Source organism: Salmo salar, unplaced genomic scaffold, assembly GCF_905237065.1.
Source record: "Salmo salar unplaced genomic scaffold, Ssal_v3.1, whole genome shotgun sequence".
Taxonomy (NCBI): Eukaryota; Metazoa; Chordata; class Actinopteri; order Salmoniformes; family Salmonidae; genus Salmo; species Salmo salar.
This window is the reverse complement of record NW_025548247.1, coordinates 124,141-144,168: the sequence shown is the minus strand read 5'-3', so window position 1 is coordinate 144,168 and position 20,028 is coordinate 124,141. Positions and strand designations below refer to the sequence as shown.

Sequence of the window (20,028 nt, the reverse complement as noted above, 5' to 3'; positions counted from 1 at the left end):
GGTTCACCTTCCAACAGGACAACGACCTTAAGAACACAGCCAAGACAATGCAGGAGTGACTTCGGGACAAGTCTCTGAATGTCCTTAAGTGGCCCAGCCAGAGCCCAGACTTGAACCCAATCAAACATCTCTGGAGAGACCTGAAAATGGCTGTGCAGCGACACACCCCATTCAACCTGACAGAACTTGGAAGGATCTGCAGAGAAGAATGAGAGAAACTCCCCAAATACAGGTGTGCCAAGCTTGTAGCGTCAAACCCAAGAAGACTCAAGGCTGTAATCGCTGCCAAAGGTGCTTCAACAAAGTACTGAGTAAAGGGTCTGAATACTTATGTAAATGTGATATTTCGTTTTTTTATTTGTAACAAAATGTGGAAAAAGTCAAGGGGTCTGAATACTTTCCGAAAGCACTGTATATTTGCAGAAAAACTCTCAGCAACAGAAGAGTGATCAAATGAAGATCCTACATCTGTATGGATGCACGACTGACCATCCATGATATCAGACTTATAGTTTTAAGCATGTTTCGAGGCCATATAGTGTTTTATATATATATTTTTTTGCGAACATGGGAGTATAACAAGCTTACATTTTGGGTTCTGATGGGGTACAATTATCCTCATGAGGCATTTATAAATGATATTCTTCAGGAATCAGTGGGTACCTCTAATTCAGGAGTCCAGAAATTGATGTTGCAACTACCGATTGCCCCTTTAAAGTGTGGGAGATCAATTTATCATTTAGATGTTGCATGTTTACGGTTATATGTTTACTGCCGAAGACTTTTGCTGAAAAAAAACCCCTAAACAATGACATATTATGGAAGAAAGTTCAACTTTATAAACACAAGGTAATATTCTTTAAAAACCAAGTGGTACTTTTTGTTTGTTGGCATTAACAATCAGCAGAGTAGAGTAGTGTAATTTTAATGTGTAGTTTTCGGTTCATTATGATTCACTTTCTGAATCGACTGATTTGAGTACTTCCAAGTTAACACCCCACTCTTCTCTTTTCCCTCCAATCAGGCGTGCCCTGAGAGTTGAGCACTCCTTTCGGGACGTGGAGGACGATGACATGCTGCCGAGAAGCTTACAGGACGGGCTGAGGGACAGCTACGTCAGTTCTACCCCCCCAAGCCGCCATTGGCCCATTCGCTGCTTATAAAGGAGGAGCTCCTCAGCCAGAAGCACCGCCTCCTCGGCCAGCCTCCCGCTCTCTCATTGGCTAGTCTGGAGGCGGCGGGGCTTCTCAACCACGGGAACAAAGGGAACCACGTGCAGCCCCACCCCCTCCTGGCACGGGACGGCTCTCCGTGGGGTTCCTCCAGTGGTAAAGCTCACCACCACCAACTGGACAGCCTGCTGAGGCTGAAGCAGGCCAGCGCCATCCTCTCAGACCTCCAAGACCTGCCTCTGTTCTTGGAGAACCACCACCACGGGGCGTTCTCCTCCAAGAGCTCCTCCGGAGGTGGCCTCCGCCACCACCATGGCGCCACTAAGACCCACCATGAGGTGGTGGTGAAGAGGGAGCCGGGAGGCCACCACTCCCCGCCCGTGGACCTGAAGATCCCCCAGGTGAGGGGCATGGACCTGTCATGGGACTCCCACGCCTCAGACCTGTACGGGTACGGGGCCATGGTGGTGGGCGCCAGGGGCCACGGTGGGGTGGAGAATGCTTTGAGCAGGAAGCTGAGGGTCATCCTGCCCAAGCAAAACCGACGTGCCGGTAGCCTGAGAGGCAGCCTGGGAGGTTTTCTGGATGGAGCGGCAGACTACTGGAGCTCCGACGTGGACCAGGGGACCTCCGGGCAACCATACCCGACCTCCGACCCCGAGGGCGACCCGTGCTCTAAGCAGCCCAGGAAGAAGAGGGGGCGCTACCGCCAGTACAACAGCCAGATCTTAGAAGAGGCCATCGGCATGGTGATGGGCGGGAAGATGAGCGTGTCCAAGGCCCAGAACATGTACGGGATCCCTCACAGCACACTGGAGTATAAGGTGAAGGAGCGACTGGGCACACTGAAGAACCCTCCTAAGAAGAAGCTCAAATTGACCTTGAGGATGGGAGGACAGGATTCTGCCGCCGAGTCAGAGACTACGCCAACCGCGACGCCGCGAGAGGTTGAGCTGCCGGAGGCCGCCGATCTGAACCACGAGCAAAAAATGAATATGGAATTTGAAGATTAACTGGGAAACAACGATGATGACGAATCCTCCCCTCCTTTCCCCTCATATATGTATAAAAACATCTTAACATTAAGACTAAAGTAATTGGAAACAAATGGAGCTTTATTTGTGCCAATTTACTGTTGCAGTATCTGGGTGAGCACAAGCGCAGGGATATGAGGAGGATTCTAAAACAAGCTGGAGATGAAAACTAAACCAATCGGCTGGTTCTGCAGTTGTCGTTTTGACACTGCACATTGCACATTTGTTTAGCTTTTATATCAAGCGGCGAAACAAATGAGTCAAAAGCCACGAGTGACGTGACAATTATTAATTACAGTTTGTAAAGCATGTTGATTATCCCCCCCAAAACCGTAACTCCCCCTATTCTGAACTTGATACACTGACCCTGCATTGCTTTTAAATGCAATCTGGGCTGCGGAATAATTAGGTGGGGTTGAAAATGAACCCTTTTGAACAAACTATTATGGTCCTTGAACCACCCCCCCCCCCTTCTCTCATTTAAGTACTAGTACCAATTGGTAAGTGAACTGTCTCCTATGTTTTGAACCATCTCTAAAACTGGTCATGTCACAGGAAGCTCTCTCACCAGGAAGCTGAATCAAAACCGCATTATTTCTATCGTCAGATAGCCATTTCTCTTTAACTAACGCAAAACTTTCTTTCCTCCTTCGATATTCTGCTACTCTTTAAAAGTGAACGAAAGCAACATTGGCCGCGTCCTTTTTAAGGTAAAGACACAAAATAGTCAATCAGGGATGCATGTTCGTAAGTTTTAGTAAATAACTACTAACTTTTAGGATATTTTGAATGTTTTGTTTTTTGTTTTATCTTCATTTGTTTGGCTTTCTTTTGCACTACACTTTCAGTCTGGCGCTCACCGGCGCCGCCCAGTGGTGACAGACCAGGTTACCTCGGCATTGCTGTCCTAGCATCATGCAATTAAGGTCTGTCATAATCCCCGGCCAACTCTGTGCTCCAGGTACAAGTTACCCGTAGCCACAGATCTAGGATCAGTTTACCCTGCCTTAACATTAAGGGGGGGAACCTCAAAACTGACCTGAGATCAGCATGTAGGGGCAATTTTATATCTCTGCTGCTCTCCTGGAGAGAGCTCCTCAACCTCAATGGTAGTAGGTAAATTGTGCCTCTAACCACTGATCCATAGTCAGTTGTCTTTTTTATCCCCTTATTGCTAAGGTTTGGATTGGGGCTTGGTGATCTGATCCTAGTTCAGTGGTTAAGCGCAACTTCTACCTCAAGCACCTGCAACAAGTGCATCTGTCCCCAATCCCGATCCTAGGGAGCTGTAGCCATCTCTGGTTTTCATTCCAACCAACGACCTCATGCATATGCGCTCAGCTAATTAGTGGGCGGGGTTCTCCTAACACTATGACATCACATGGGGTGATAACCACATGCATTGTAGCCCTCCAAGACCAGGAAGTGGAAACATTGCTGCTACAACTTTATTATCCTGTTCTGAGCGAAGGCTTGTACCAGCCTTACTGTCTCTAAACACTAAACATTTCATAAAGTTTTCTCTTTTAGAATTCTAACTAAGAGCATCTTAGTTGATGAGTTTCGAAATGGCTCCTCTCACTCCCATGTGGTTTTAAAATGTTCAAAGGTAGTTTCAAAGGCAGTTTATTACGACAATGTGCATTTATACTTGGGGGGGGCATTTTTCAGTGAGAGGGGATGTCTTCGGTTGGTAGGGATTAGGGGATAATATAATATAAGTTATTATGATGACACTGAACTTAAAGCCAATCCGCATTTCTGGATGATTTTGTTCCTCAATTTTAACTCAGGGTGCCTGAGACGGGAATCTCTTGACGAAGCCATGATTCTAAAACATGGACGTGTTTCCTTTATCCTGCAGGACCTAAAAGTGAAGGGCAGGACATGACTTCTCTCACTCTGCTACTTCTGACGGGGGTGGAACTTACAGCCCGGCTAGGTGGCTGTGGCTTAGCAGTACTACGCCCTGTAGGCCGTGGTGAATCATGAAGAAGATAACACAAACTAAAACAGTGAAGAGGGTGTGAGGAGAAGTTTGGAAATGAAACGTCTGAAAATAGCACTTTTTTTTTTTTTAAACCGCGCAAGAGAGAGGAAGCTATTGTAGCTCTTTTTTAGAGAGATGGGGATGGGTTTGGATGGGAGGAAGAGAGGTGATTAGAGGAGGGTAAGGGATGGCCAGAAAGCAAAAAGAGAGAGAGAAAAAAAAGCTTTAGTGTCTGAAAGACTTTCAGAGAGCTGCAGCTTGGACCTAAACATATTCTGTTTCCTCTCTATTACCTCCTCAGTACCCTGGTCGATGCTTGAATTTGTCAGATTTCGTGTAGTGTAGTTGTCATATCTGGTTGCTGCCCCTCAGCCCTCCTGCCAAACCAGGCGGAAACTATCTTATCTGTCGTCACGTTTTGTCAGGGGAAAGAAAAAAAACATCCTTCTGAGAAAATGTTTTTAGAAAAAGATGCTCTCATTTTTTTTGTGGGGTGGGGGCAACAACAACAAAAAGACGAGAGAAGGAAAAATAAACAAAAAAAAAGTTTTTTAATGTTTTTAAAGCCCTCTCTTGCTCTGCTGTAGTAAATGTTTCTGTTTGCTCTAAACACTGCCTGGTGCTCACCCAGTCTGTGAGATTATTCATGAAATTGTACTTAGAAAACATCTCCGTCATGTCAACACTGATGAAATGAACATTCACTCCTTGAAATGTCCTGTACATTTTATTTATTTCATTTTGTATTTTATTTTCTTCTACAAAATGGCATGCACCAGTCCGTTCCGGGTGATTTGGGAATTCTTAGATAGGAGCTTACATCTGCAAAGTATAGACTAGTTTATGAGTGTCGTACCAAGCGATTCATGCTCTAGTGTATTCTAAATTAGTGAATAATTGGTATATAATTGTTATAATTATATTCAAACCCCTAATGAACAATCTTACCTAGCCCTGTTCTGATAGATTGGTCTTGGGCTTTGACCCTCCCTCCCATGGCTTGATTGGCAGTTATGCGTAGCCGATGGGAACAATGTAATCCCTTCATGATGACCTCTGTAGAAACACAAGGTCAGGGGTCATGCATGAAATGCGTTCAACACTTAGACAATGCAGAGTATTTCAAGTGTCTAATTGGTTACCTGTCCCATCCAATCAGAAGACCAAATATAGTCCAGCAATGACTTAAAGTTATATGAGATTGATACTCTTACTTAAGTTATGAGTAAAGCACTTATTTTGTAGCCTTTCACATTTCAAGGCATGATTACTAATTAATTTAGCTTAGCTGTGAATTGCGATTTGACAAGAAAAAACACTACTTAAAATATAGTGTGGAATTGTGTTTTAAACTTTGTTTTTGTCCTAAACTTGCGAGTTATTATGAAGTATGACAAAATGTGCCCCTTAGCGCTTCTTTCACGTTATGCATGTGAGCATGCAAAATGATGCTGATGGGAAATGTGTATAACCTGTACAATTGTTCCTTACTTATCATGACATGTAGCACTGACTGAGATGCGTGTCTAAATTCCTACATTCAGCACTTAGGTAGGTCCTGAAACCCTTGAGGGGATTCCTACATTCAGCACTTAGGTAGGCCCTGAAACCCCTGAGACGGGATTCCTGAAGGGCCAGGAATCTCCACCTACATTATTTATGAAAACTATAAATCTATGTATTTATCATTGGGCAATCAAAAAAGAATGTGCTAGTGGTTCCCGAAGACGTGGATGTCGATTTAAGGCAGCCCCCCGTACCTCTCTGATTCAGAGGGGTTGGGTTAAATGCAGAAGACACATTTCAGTTGAAGGCGTTCATTTGTACAACTGACTAGGTATCCCCCTTTCCCCTTCCCTTACATCAGTCGTATCTAATCTACTGAGGTGCATTGCCATTTGGGCTTTTTCATTTTTTGATTCATATTTTTGGGGTTTAATTGTTTAGTTATGCCACTTGGGTTAACGGATCCCCCTGTCCGAAGAAGTCCTCCTCCTTAACACGACTGAGTCTCGCCTCTTTTACAGAAAAGTTTCACACTTCCAATTATTTATATACACACAGATAATGAATGTAATAAACGGACATGAATCTCTCAACCCCGACACACAAAAAAATTTGCTGCAAAAAAACTATGACACTGTCAGTTTTTTGGGGAGGAACAGACTGTTTATTTTCTTTCTCCACCTTCCGCTTGTATTTGAAAAGCGTTTTTCTGCCGTGGGCATCTGTAGCCTTCAGTATTGTACCTCTCAGGATAAAGTTGACGGGAGGGGCAGCAATATTTGTCAGTCGGAGGATGACGCAGACTTAACTACCTGTATTAGATTAAATGTATACAACATCTATATTATATATTGACGTGGCTCAGCTGTGTCCAAGTACTGTACCTCAACCTGCACTTGTATCCCTCTCAGGGAAGCCAGAAAAAAAGAAGGGATAGTGGATACGCTGGGAAATATAGGCCCCTCCTCCTTTTTCTTTTGGTCTTTTCTTTACGAGAGGAGCTAGGAGTATGGGACGGACAGCTTATTAGTCTAGTTCGTTTGTTTGACTGTAACATCACTCCAGGTTAAACTTTGAGTTTCTTACAGAGATGAGACAGAGACACAGTCAGTCAGAGACCTAGAGGGGAGAATGTGCGGACAGGTGGAAATGTTAACCTTATGAATCTACTGTCTATTATTATTATTATTATTATTAACTTGTTTTAAACTGCATTCCAAATCAAATCATTGTACCTTTTATATAAATGAAAATAGCTATATACATATGAATATATATTTCATTTACTGTTTTACATCTTCAGGTAAATCGATGGATTTCTTTTCATTCTGATGTGAGATTGTAAACAAACATGGAGAGAAAAAAAAGAAATGCAGAACAGAACTAACCTCAATTTCTAGATACCATGTGACGTGCCATTTTTGTCTCTTGAGTGGCACGTGATACCTTTCAAGAAAAAAACTAAACAGACTTCTGTGAATTGCCATTTTGCTTGTTGTTATGAAGTGTTGTTGATTATTCCTCCATGCTGCATATCCTGTTGTCATGACGCCTCAGGTCCACCCACTTCAAAGCAGCTGATTGTACACTAACTAGCAACACAAATCAGGACTTTTATTAAAGTAAAAGTGTTTTAGTACTCTTTTAGTACACTTTCTTGTGTTTCCAGATTTCTTAGAAGGGACTGACGGAAGCACTTTTTAAATTATTATTGTTATTATATGGTGGGTTTTATCATTATTATTGTTATTATTATATGGTGTTTTTTTCTTCATGTTTTCTTTTTTTTTAAAGAAAATATAAATTCTTATAGCTACTAAACCGAACCCAGGTCTTTCTGAATGCAACACTACTGTATTAACTAGCACACTCAGCCTTGGAAGCACACACCATAATTACTGTAACTACACCCCATACATACGGTAACTACACCCCATACATACTGTAACTACACCCCATACATCTGTAACTACACCATACATACTTCACACCAGAATTACTAACTACACCCCATACATACTGTAACTATACCCCATACATACTGTAACTACACACCATACATACTGTAACTGCACCCCATGCATACTGTAACTACACCTCATGCATACTGTAACTGCACCCCATGCATACTGTAACTACACCCCATACAGACTGTAACTATACCCCATACATACTGTAACTACACACCATACATACTGTAACTGCACCCCATGCATACTGTAACTGCACCCCATGCATACTGTAACTACACCCCATACAGACTGTAACTATACCCCATGCATACTGTAACTACACCCCATGCATACTGTAACTGCACACCATACAGACTGTAACTACACACCATACAGACTGTAATTACACCCCATGCATACTGTAACTACACCCCATACATACTGTAACTACACCCCATACATACTGTAACTACACCCCATACATCTGTAACTACACCATACATACTACACACCAGAATTACTGTAACTACACCCCATACATACTGTAACTATACCCCATACATACTGTAACTACACACCATACATACTGTAACTGCACCCCATGCATACTGTAACTGCACCCCATGCATACTGTAACTGCACCCCATGCATACTGTAACTGCACCCCATACAGACTCTAACTATACCCCATGCATACTGTAACTGCACACCATACAGACTGTAACTACACACCATACAGACTGTAATTACACCCCATGCATACTGTAACTGCACACCATGCATACTGTAACTGCACCCCATGCATACTGTAACTACACACCATGCATAGTTGCATACATTTCTATATGTATAGACGCACGCACACACACACACACACACACACACACACACACACACACACACACACGTAAACACACGCACGCACACACACACTCTTCATCAGGTATCCACACTTCGTGTGGGTGGGTTACATGTACAATTATAAAACTCTGCCGTGTCCTTTATAGAACCTGGTGGGTGTGACACTCCTGAGACCAGGAAAAATATCAGGCTTGTAACTTGACTGGTGAAGGCACTGCCTCCCTTATTCTGTCAAAACAGCCCCCTTTGCTTCGTATCTTTCTCCAGTCCGGCTCAGTGTGCCCCTATAACACTGGTACCAACCCTCACCACCAAGAAGCTCTCTTTTACTCTGGCTGTGTTTTTGATTTGTTTGTGTAGTGATGACTTTGTGTTGTGACGTTCCCCTGTCTCTTTGTGTAATTTGCTATTTTGATTTAATATGGCAAATTTCAAGAATGGCAAAAATATAATATTTTGTAAAATGTATCCTTTTTCTACACCAAGTTTGTTTTTTAAATGTTGTAAAAGTCTCAGCATTTGTTAAGGCGCAAGTACCACCAGCCTGCTAACTGCAACTTGAGTGTTTTCTGTTTGATTTGTGAAACATTTTAAAGCAACAGTGCTTTGGTTTTGTTGAAGAGAGAAACGTTGGTTGGAATTTAAAAGCGAGGCATACCTTCCATCTGGAATGATGTTGACCTGCTTGCAATCATACATTCCCCTGCTCATGCACTTCCCAGCTACCCCGAAACAACACTTTCAAACAGGAAATATCACAGATTACCATCTTACCTAAATCGCTGTGTTATCCTTCCACCTTTCCCACCACTGGCAGTTAAAACTGTTAAAAATTGAATTTATGATATGTCCGGCTAAAGAGCCTCCATCTCTCCCGCTCCAATCTGAAAGTCATAACGCCGTTTATTACATTGTATAGTTTTATGAGGCTTGTGTGTCTTAATGTTGTGGTTTTACTGCGAAGGGAGGATGGAAAGGAAAGCAGCAGGATTCCTGTGCTACAGTAACCATTTGTTTTAGTCCGGCAGAATGCTGCCATCCTGTTTAGTATATTGGAACTGTAGAATTGTGATAGTTCAATGACATATTTTTTATTCGTGGACGTTCGAAAAACGAACATGAAAACATGCAAACCTAGAAAATGTTAATTTCTGTAAAATGTTGTTGAGATGAGATGGCACAATCCGAAAACTAAATCAAGCATTTTAAAAACCTTAAACGTAATATTAATGTAATGTTCAATCGTATTTAATAAAGTGTAGTGTGATTTTCTACATTTGCTTTCATCGCAGATGTTAGTTGTATACTTGAAAGTAATTGAAATGAATGAGAATCTCAACCTCAGTCACACAAAGATCCTACAACTAATTCTGGATTATTAATTACTGTTATGTTTTATTATTAATCAATCTGTGAAAGACGGAATGCCTTTTTCAGTCTCTCTAATCGTTAACTCAATCTATACAACACAGTCAGATATATCTGGACTAGGGGTTGTAGAGTGTCTTGCTACAGTCAGATATATCTGGACTAGGGGTTGTAGAGTGTCTTGCTACAGTCAGATATATCTGGACTAGGGGTTGTAGAGTGTCTTGCTACAGTCAGATATAGCTGGACTAGGGGTTGTAGAGTGTCTTGCTACAGTCAGATATATCTGGACTAGGGGTTGTAGAGTGTCTTGCTACAGTCAGATATATCTGGACTAGGGGTTGTAGAGTGTCTTGCTACAGTCAGATATATCTGGACTAGGGGTTGTAGGGTGTCTTGCTACAGTCAGATATATCTGGACTAGGGGTTGTAGAGTGTCTTGCTACAGTCAGATATATCTGGACTAGGGGTTGTAGAGTGTCTTGCTACAGTCAGATATATCTGCACTAGGGGTTGTAGAGTGTCTTGCTACAGTCAGATATATCTGGACTAGGGGTTGTAGAGTGTCTTGCTACAGTCAGATATATCTGGACTAGGGGTTGTAGGGTGTCTTGCTACAGTCAGATATATCTGGACTAGGGGTTGTAGAGTGTCTTGCTACAGTCAGATATATCTGGACTAGGGATTGTAGAGTGTCTTGCTACAGTCAGATATATTTGGACTAGGGGTTGTAGAGTGTCTTGCTACAGTCAGATATATCTGGACTAGGGGTTGTAGGGTGTCTTGCTACAGTCAGATATATCTGGACTAGGGGTTGTAGAGTGTCTTGCTACAGTCAGATATATCTGGACTAGGGGTTGTAGAGTGTCTTGCTACAGTCAGATATATCTGGACTAGGGGTTGTAGAGTGTCTTGCTACAGTCAGATATATCTGGACTAGGGGTTGTAGAGTGTCTCGCTACAGTCAGATATATCTGGACTAGGGGTTGTAGGGTGTCTTGCTACAGTCAGATATATCTGCACTAGGGGTTGTAGAGTGTCTTGCTACAGTCAGATATATCTGGACTAGGGGTTGTAGAGTGTCTTGCTACAGTCAGATATATCTGGACTAGGGGTTGTAGGGTAAATGAGGGGCTGTACTGTAGAGGCAGAGAGGAGAGAGCCTTTCCAAGGTTATTGTCCCCACCCCCGCACTGCAGATAGCAGCCTTTAACAGATAATGTAGGAATTAATTTGCCTCATCGCCCAGAGAAACACAACAGAACATTCAAAGTAAATAAACGGAAAATATCACCTTGGATCCGAAGAAGGTGAATAGATTTCAGGATGGGGCGGAATGATACAAAAATAAAAACTATTGAATAGCAAAGGTATGGAGAAACAATTAGAAGGAAAGCTAATCAAACTCTAAATGTCCTTTTGGAGGAAGCTGTTGGCTTGGAATGGGGTGCCCTTGCATGTTGCAATAACAGTGGAGCAGCAGCATCATTCCCAGGTGGAGGTGTGTCTCTTCATTTTAAGAACCCTTTCTCAAGGAAATGGTAGACGTCTCTCTCTCTCTCGTCTCCTGATGTTTGTTATTTCTTCCTCCCCTGGTTCCCAACACTGGGGAGGCCTGTAATTGGCCACGCTGTTTCATATCAATACAGTTCACTGTAAAACAATGTGAGATTCTAGATGTGTTTGAACTGGTTTTTAAATTCTCTTTGTTTCTTCACGCCTGTTTTCCCCCAACTGTATGCCAATGTAAAGGATGCAAGATGTCTCCTCAGAAATGATGCCATCTGCCATTACGTTTAAAGCTTTTTATGGATGGTCTGAATGTGTCTGCCATCTCTGTCTTTTCCCCTCTCCCCTACTTTCCTATTCTCTCCTTCACAAGGTGATTACTGCTTCACCACAATGCATAGTGACGCAAAGGTCCTTCTCTTTCTGTCTCTCTCTCGCTGGTTTTGGATTGGGCGCGTGTCTATTGCTTCGGTGACTGTTCGGGCTTTTCTGCCTGTCTGCTTGACTTAGAGGGGCCCTGGTCAAAAGTAGTGCACTTTGTAGGGAATAGGGTGCCAGACGATGTCTCTGGTTTCTGCTACCTCAGCTTGCCTGGTGGAAGACTGTTGGGGAGGGTATATGGGGTGGGGTAGTATAGGCTCAAGGGCTTTCTGTACAGATTGACAAGAACATTTGGTATTTTGTTGGTTGCGAGTGACGTTACAGGGATGAGGGTCAATTGGGTAGGGATGAACCGTCCATATGCTTGACTATTGGAGGGGGGGGGGTGTAGTAACCCCTTCGCTTGTAAGATTTCGGGGTTTCTATGAAAAAAAACATGTAATTTGTTTATTAATTTCTAGTTGAAGTTGATAATGCCTGCCGTGTTTCGAGCTTTCGAACCGTTCGTTTTGTTTGAACGCTGCTTTCTTTGACAACCACATGCCTTCTGTATTCTTTAGTTTGTAGTCGTCGTCGTGTGGAGATACTATCAGATACTGCAGCGGTGTATTAAAAGGGTTTGACTGAAGAGCAGCGCTGACTTAGGACCACAGATCAATCAGATGTCAGCGGGACGTCTGCCAGGTGTTTTAGTTCAGACTTCTAGAGCAGCTCCGGTGAAGAACCTGCGGTGCATAAGATGAACCCTGTTTTACAGTTGAAGAAGCAGTTCCAGTTATGTACATTCGTAGATCAGTTCCATGGGAAGTGCAACATTGAAATTCAAAGCCCTTTGATTTGGAGATCTGCCTACCGTCTATGTGTTAACCCAATACTTACTCTCTACTCTGGCCAAAGAGGGATATGATATCCATTCTTGAAAGCCAGACTTTGACCACTTTGACTTATCTCTTCTTTATACAGCCTTTTGTTAACTAATTACCACACGATTTCAGCCAAATACCTATTTTTTTCAGTGCTTTATAAACAGCAAGGATTGTAAAAATAGAACGCCAATTTCAGGGGCAAAGGAATTGATTTGTTTCATTGTCTCATCTATTGTCATTGTATGGTGTTGGTGTGCAACAACTTCAAAAAATAAACCTTACAACGCAGAATACCTCAGAAAATAAACCCATGTAAAGCTTGACAGCCTCCATTGTGTTGTTAGTTCCTGTCCATTTTGCCCCCTTGATGCTCCACAAGCTTTTCCCCTTTTATTTCCACTTTTATCCCTCACACGGCATGTAGCACATAGTGGACGTGTCATAGCTTCTTTTTTCTTGTTCTGGGGACTTTTTAAGACTGGTCTCTCATTCAGTCCCTCCCTCTGAGCCAGAGAAAAAGAGAGAAGGAGATCATTGGGAGTGAAAGGAACACTAATTCACATTCTAGAATTCATTTGGGATCACGTTTGATCTTGAAATCACAAAAGAGAAAATATCTTCGTCTATATCTACTGATTTGAACTGGAGCTCGGTTTCCTCCTCTCTTCTCTTTAATTCTTTTCAAACTAGAGATGCTCAGAGGCCGAAGGTCAATCTGTTAAAGCCCTATAATCCCCATTCTTTCCTTTTGAATACCTCTTTTCATTTATCATCTGCATTCTCATCATTAAAACTGAATGTAACGACACAAACTAACCTCACGATTCTAACTTGACAGATGAAAGAAAAATCAGATACTATATATGTACATATGTATAACACATGAAACACAATGCATTGTGTATATATACAGATCTCCTAAAGACAGATACTTATCTTGTGGAAAGGGAAAAACTCTTTTTCCTTTGTTTGATTCAGGGAACAAAAGTCCAGTGCAGTATGTTAGATGTCACTCCCATGCCCATTGCTCCCTTTCTGACTGTATGTTGCATGTATGTAGCAGTGGGCAGGGGGTGGCTGAGTTTAAACTAGTGGAGCTTTTAGAGTAGGTAGCTAGTCTTTTGAAACCTGATTATGTGAAGGGGGGGTGGGCTTTGTGAAATGACACTGTAAAGACAGTATATTTATGAAACAGGAGGAGGAGGAGGACCACAGAAAAAGCAGAAGGGGTGGATGGGAATGGCACTTCATGGTCCCATTATAATCTGTCCTTTATCAGGTTAGGTGTAGCTTACGATATGTCAACTCCTGACGAAGGAAGGAAGGAAGGAAGGAAGGAAGGAAGGAAGGAAGGAAGGAAGGAAGGAAGGAAGGAAGGAAGGAAGGAAGGAAGGAAGGAAGGAAGGAAGGAAGGAAGGAAGGAAGGAAGGAAGGAAGGAAGGAAGGAAGGAAGGAAGGAAGGAAGGAAGGAAGGAAGGAAGGACATGCATTCAGGGATGTCACTTGATATACCTCCTTCAGTGTCCAATCAGAGTCCAATTGGATCAACACAAGGATTCAGATTGGTTGGATATTTTTTGCATGCCAGTGTACATACATTGTAACAGATTGTTGCTGGAGCGGGCAGTTGTTTACGAAAGTGGAATGTACGCAAGACAGATTCCAATGTTTAAATATGAAATATTTGCCCTTGAAGGAAGCCATCCTTTTCTCAGAAAGAGGTGTGCACTTAAGGTTTGTTTTTGTTGCTGCAACCGCTCTCGTAGTGTTTTTTTGCTAAAGCTCTTTTCAGAATAACTTTTTCCTTCTTTAAAGTAAAAAAAAAAAGAATAAATGGTGAGTGTTTGAGTGCCTGTATGTGTTGCTGCTTGACGGTGTGAAATGCTTTTAGTTTCCTATTATCGGGCCTGTGAAGCCTGTGCCCTCCAACCATACTGTAGCCTGAGCTGCGTTTGCAACACAGAACTATCAGTGCTCTTTTTAACGTTTTTGCAACACTGACACTGGTTTAATAGTGCAAGGCCGAAGCGTTGCAGTTCTGAATGCACCCTTTAATGCTTTCTATAGAAAGAATTATATCACCCACTCTCTGCCTCACGGACAAGACACTACATGTCCCAGACACCCTCAGCCCAGACACTACGTTACCCAGACACCCTCAGCCCAGACACTACATCACCAAGACACCCTCAGCCCAGACATTACGTTACCCAGACACCCTCAGCCCAGACATTACGTTACCCAGACACCCTCAGCCCAGACACCCTCAGCCCAGACACTACGTTACCCAGACACCCTCAGCCCAGACACTACGTTACCCAGACACCCTCAGCCCAGACACTACGTTACCCAGACATCCTCAGCCCAGACACTACGTCGCCCAGACACTACGTCGCCCAGACACTACGTTACCCAGACACCCTCAGCCCAGACACTACGTCGCCCAGACACTACGTCATCCAGACATCCTCAGCCCAGACACTATGTTGCCCAGACACCCTCAGCCCAGACACTACGTTACCCAGACACCCTCAGCCCAGACACTACGTTACCCAGACACCCTCAGCCCAGACACTACGTTACCCAGACACCCTCAGCCCAGACACTACGTTACCCAGACACCCTCAGCCCAGACACTACGTTACCCAGACACCCTCAGCCCAGACACTACGTTACCCAGACACCCTCAGCCCAGACACTACGTTACCCAGACACCCTCAGCCCAGACACTCACGTTACCCAGACACCCTCAGCCCAGACACTACGTTACCCAGACACCCTCAGCCCAGACACTACGTCACCCAGACATCCTCAGCCCAGACACTACGTTACCCAGACACCCTCAGCCCAGACACTACGTCACCCAGACACCCTCAGCCCAGACACTACATTACCCAGACACCCTCAGCCCAGACACTACGTTACCCAGACATCCTCAGCCCAGACACTACGTCACCCAGACATCCTCAGCCCAGACACTACGTTACCCAGACACCCTCAGCCCAGACACTACGTCACCCAGACACCCTCAGCCCAGACACTACGTCACCCAGACATCCTCAGGGAATTAAGATAACACTGCTCTCACTCTATTCAGGTACTTTCTCTAGATTCTGAGACCTAGCAGTGATCTATAGCTATTTCAGTTATTATGATTATTTCATATTTTTTATATTACTTTTGTATTATTATTCACTGTAAAAAGAAAATGTCAAGTGTCCTGAAAAGTTACTTTAATTTTGTCTTCTTTTGTTTTCTCCCTTGGTCCCTCTTAAAAAACAAATGTAATTAAATTTTATAAAATGTAGATTAAGTTCCCAAATCTAATGAATGTCTATCTACTTCTCAGCTCAGGTGGAGAGGGTCCTCAAAGCACGTAAACTGCCCTCTCTACGCACTGTGCCTCAGTCTGTGGCTTATATACTGGGGACCACGTAGTGGCTACTTAACACTGCCGTAAGGCTACATAACACTGTCATAAGGATGACATAGCAGGTCCTAGATGCTTATGACAAGCTACTGTACCTTATAAGCTGACATGGCACTTTGACTGCCACCTCATTCGAAGTGTAACCTTCTATCCCTCTCTTACAAACACAACACCTCTGAACACAACAGCGTGAGTACTGCCTTCTGGCTCACCTGCCAATCAATCAAACGTCAGCGTTAGCGCTGTAATCTTCTCAGAACATCAACAACTCACCTCACAGAACCGTCTGACCTAAACAAAAGGCACCTCTGGAACTTGTAAAACCACAGTCATCAAGGTGAGGGAGAAACTATCATCCACAGCCCGCCAGTCAACTGAAAAGTCATTTTATTCGCAGTTCCTTTGAAGTTTTGCGACAAAAATGAAAAATGTATAGATCAGTTGGCTTGTTTTGTTTGCAGCTTTTTGTGCTTGTTTTGTTCATAGTGCTGCTGAGTGGTTGATGATGGATGACTAGCTGGCTTGCTGTTGTATGGGACTTCTGGTAAGCTATTCTGGTAAGCCTACGTACATCTTTTGTTGCGTACCTGTACTAACCTGGTGATACGTTTTCAAAATAACCTTCTGACTTTGGTTGATCGTTCTTCATATTTTGCATTTGAACTTGGCAATCCTTCTTTATATATTCGTTATGTTTGGTGCTGGCGTTGGTGCTGGTGTGGTCTGGTGCTGGTTTGTGATGCCTGCGATGGAGATATCATTTTGGTCGGTGTTCTTAAAAAGGTTTTCAAACGCTGGGTGTCTGACTTCTTTAGATAGCCCTATTGCAGGTATGATCCGAGACTGGTTTATTCTTAATGAATGAAATACTTCTACTTACTTACTTGGTGACTTTTCCTAGCTAAGGCTTTGCTAACATAACTCGACTTTCTAACAGGCGAACTGATGCCCTCTATTCAGGGCCTGGTGTTTCCTCTGTATTTCCGAGAGCGATTTCTGGGTTTGTTGATATACCTCATGCTATCCAGATGGAGTAGATAGGGGGCGCTGTTGTTGTGGAAAGCAATGTCTCGCCCCCTGTTATAGAACGGTTCCTTATAGCTCGTTTTTATACTCGGTTCTTTCTGTGAGTCCAACGCGTACCTCACACCCGGAAGGCTTTCTCTCTCTTTCTCCATAAAAACTGGAATGAACCTCATTTGTTTCAATATCTACTGCTGTTTACAGTTTGGGCAGAACATTGTATAATTTCAATATTTTTCTCTTACTGTAATTTTTGTTTATGAACATTTATCAATTTATTTTGTACTGTGTGAGTTGGAGTTTTTATTCTAGGCTTGTATGATTGGTCGATGTCCGTTTTAATTGAGCACTTAAAAGACGATCACATTAATTGTGTTTGATTGATTGGTTGATTGAATGATTGGTTGATTGAATACACTTTGTTTTCCCCATTTTTTTTTAATGCAAAATCAGATTTTAGTAAATGGGCTAATGAAATAATAAAAAGTCTCCTAATGTGATAACAAAAAAATCTATAAAAAAATCTGTGGTCTGTTATTTGTTTTTTTATTTTGCATTGAACTTCGGGCTGATTAGATCCGTCTTTGTGCATGTGTAAAAAAAAAATATTTTACTGGTTATGTTATTATTGAAATTTGGAATAAATGCCATTTTGGCAACACATTTCAGCTGTACCGTTCTGTAAGGTGGTATGATGCTAGAGCTTCTTTTCAAAACCACTATTCTTCTAATAAATTTTGTTGTGAAAATAATGATCTGATTGTCCTCCTTTCAATCTCTGTATGTTGATCAGTTTTGTGTTGTTCAGGGCAGTCTTAGTAGAGTGTGTGTGGGTAGGCTATTTTAGGGCAATATTACTGTATAAACAGTATTTATACATGTGTTTAGTATTGTTCTGTACCGTATTGTACAGGGTATGTGTACGTCTGTAGTGTGTGTGTGTGTGTGTGTGTGTGTGTGTGTGTGTGTGTGTGTGTGTGGTGTAATGTGTGTTAATTGCAGATAGAGCGTTGGTCAGCGAGGGTTAAGTACCGCCCTCCAAGAATACTAACATGAATTAAAGAAACCTGCTGTTCTCACAGGCCTCCCTCCCCCTTCCACGTCAGTCATCTTCTGATTTAGTACTTCTAATCTACTCTCGCTCTGTCTGTCACTCTCTCTCTCTGTATTTATCCATCTCTTCCTCTCTTGGTCTATTCTTTCCGATTTTCATCTTTCCTTTGTTCTTCCTGTCTGTTGAATTCTTTCACAGTTAAAAAAACCAAACCATGTTTACATTTTATATTCTATTTCATTCATTGCCTTTCATGTCGCCATCTCTCTCTATCTCTGTCTGTCTCTCTTTCCCCTATATCTGTCTAACGTTCTTGGAAGCGTCCATCATGTACTGTAAACATTGAGTATATGTGGCTCTTAATCTCCTGTCCTGCTGTCCCTCTGCAGGGTTTGACACGTTGCAGAGAGGACATGATGATGAGCTAACTCTACTGTCAAAGCAATGAGCTTCTCTCTCTCTCTCTTTTGCTCTGTCCATCTCACTCAAACTTTCTCTCTCCATCTCAACCTCTCTCTGTTCCACACTCTTGATCTCTCTTAACCTCTCCATCCCTCCTTCTCCCTCTCTTCTTCTTTCTGTTTTTTACAGGGCCTGGGGAAAGAGGCCTCAGCATTAGAGAGTGGGAGAAATAGAAAGAGAGAAAAGACATCGCTTTTCAGGGCATAGGAAATAGGTCATCCTCGTATCAAATATTTATTCCTCTCGTTGTGCCTAAAGCTCCAAAAGGACTCTCCGTCTTTTGGTGTGTGTGTGTGTGTGTGTGTGTGTGTGTGTGTGTGTGTGTGTGTGTGTGTGTGTGTGTGTGTGTGTGTGTGTGTGTGTGTGTGTGTGTGTGTGTGTGTGTGTGTGTGTGTGTGTGTGTGTGTGTGTGTGTGTGTGTGTGTGTGTGTGTGTGATGGGTTGATAAGCCAACAAGATCTCACAGTCTCACTGCAGAATTAGACGTTCATCCACGTCCAAATGTCATTTCAAAGTTTTCTCCTGCTGCTCTGTATCGTTCCATTTCTCCAAAAGTCACATTTAGAAGTTAAGGGTTAAATTCAGTCACTCATTCTACTGGTTAAGGTTTGGGATAGAGTTAAAACATTAATTTCAGGCCCACATTCTACTGGTTAAGGTAAGGGTTAAGGTTTGGGATAGGGTGAAAAAATAAAACAGTGTACATGACTGGGATCGATCACTCAACCTTCTAATTCAGTGTCATGGGATTACATCCGTCCACCTACTTGATGGTAATAGCACTCACCGAAGGCCCCAAAAATTGTCAAAGACTCCAGTCACCCAAGTCAGACTGTTCTCTAAGTGACACCGGAGCACCAAGTCTAGGACCAAAAGGCTCCTTAACAGCTTCTACCCCCAAGCCATAAGACTGCTGAACAATTAATCAAATGACCACCTGGACTATTTGCTTTGTGTGACCCCCCCACATTGTTTTTACACTGCTGCTACTCACTGTTTTATCTATGCATAGTCACTTTACCCCAACCAACAAAATGTAAAAATTACCTGGACTAACCTGTACCCCCACACATTGACTCGGTAGCAGTACCCGTGTACATATATATAGCCTTGCTACTGTTATTTTATTGTGTTACTTTTTTAACTTTAGTTTATTTAGTAAATATTTTCAAAACTCTTATTTTCTTAAAACTGCATTGTTATTTAAGGGCTTGTAAAGTAAGCATTTCACGGTAAGGTCTACACCTGTTGTATTCAGCGCATGTGACAAAATGTGATGTGATTTGATCTATGAACTTGTCTGAGTGGCAGAATGGGGAGAATGTTAACACGTATACACGCACAAGGTTAAACACCACAAAGCCGTCACAAAGCTTTCACTTAGCAACTGTCAGTCTCTATTTTCTTTGTCTTGCAGTCT

General features: G+C 42.7%; 2 protein-coding genes across 2 annotated transcripts in view; both read left to right on the top strand.

The window, feature by feature from the left end:
- Positions 1-17,844, top strand: part of lcor (ligand dependent nuclear receptor corepressor) — a 39,682-nt gene extending 21,838 nt beyond the window's left edge. The window contains 2 exon segments of the mRNA XM_045712078.1: positions 1,025-1,128; positions 1,131-17,844. Of these exon segments, the coding sequence (XP_045568034.1) occupies positions 1,025-1,128; positions 1,131-2,185 (1,159 nt within the window). The 3' untranslated portion in view covers positions 2,186-17,844.
- On the top strand, positions 14,752-17,844 carry LOC123732801 (periaxin). The gene is made up of 2 exons (XM_045712080.1): positions 14,752-15,601; positions 15,695-17,844. Exons 1-2 carry the CDS (start codon positions 14,752-14,754, stop codon positions 15,754-15,756), a joined length of 912 nt encoding a protein of 303 aa, XP_045568036.1. The 3' UTR covers positions 15,757-17,844.
- Positions 17,845-20,028: the final 2,184 nt, after the last annotated feature.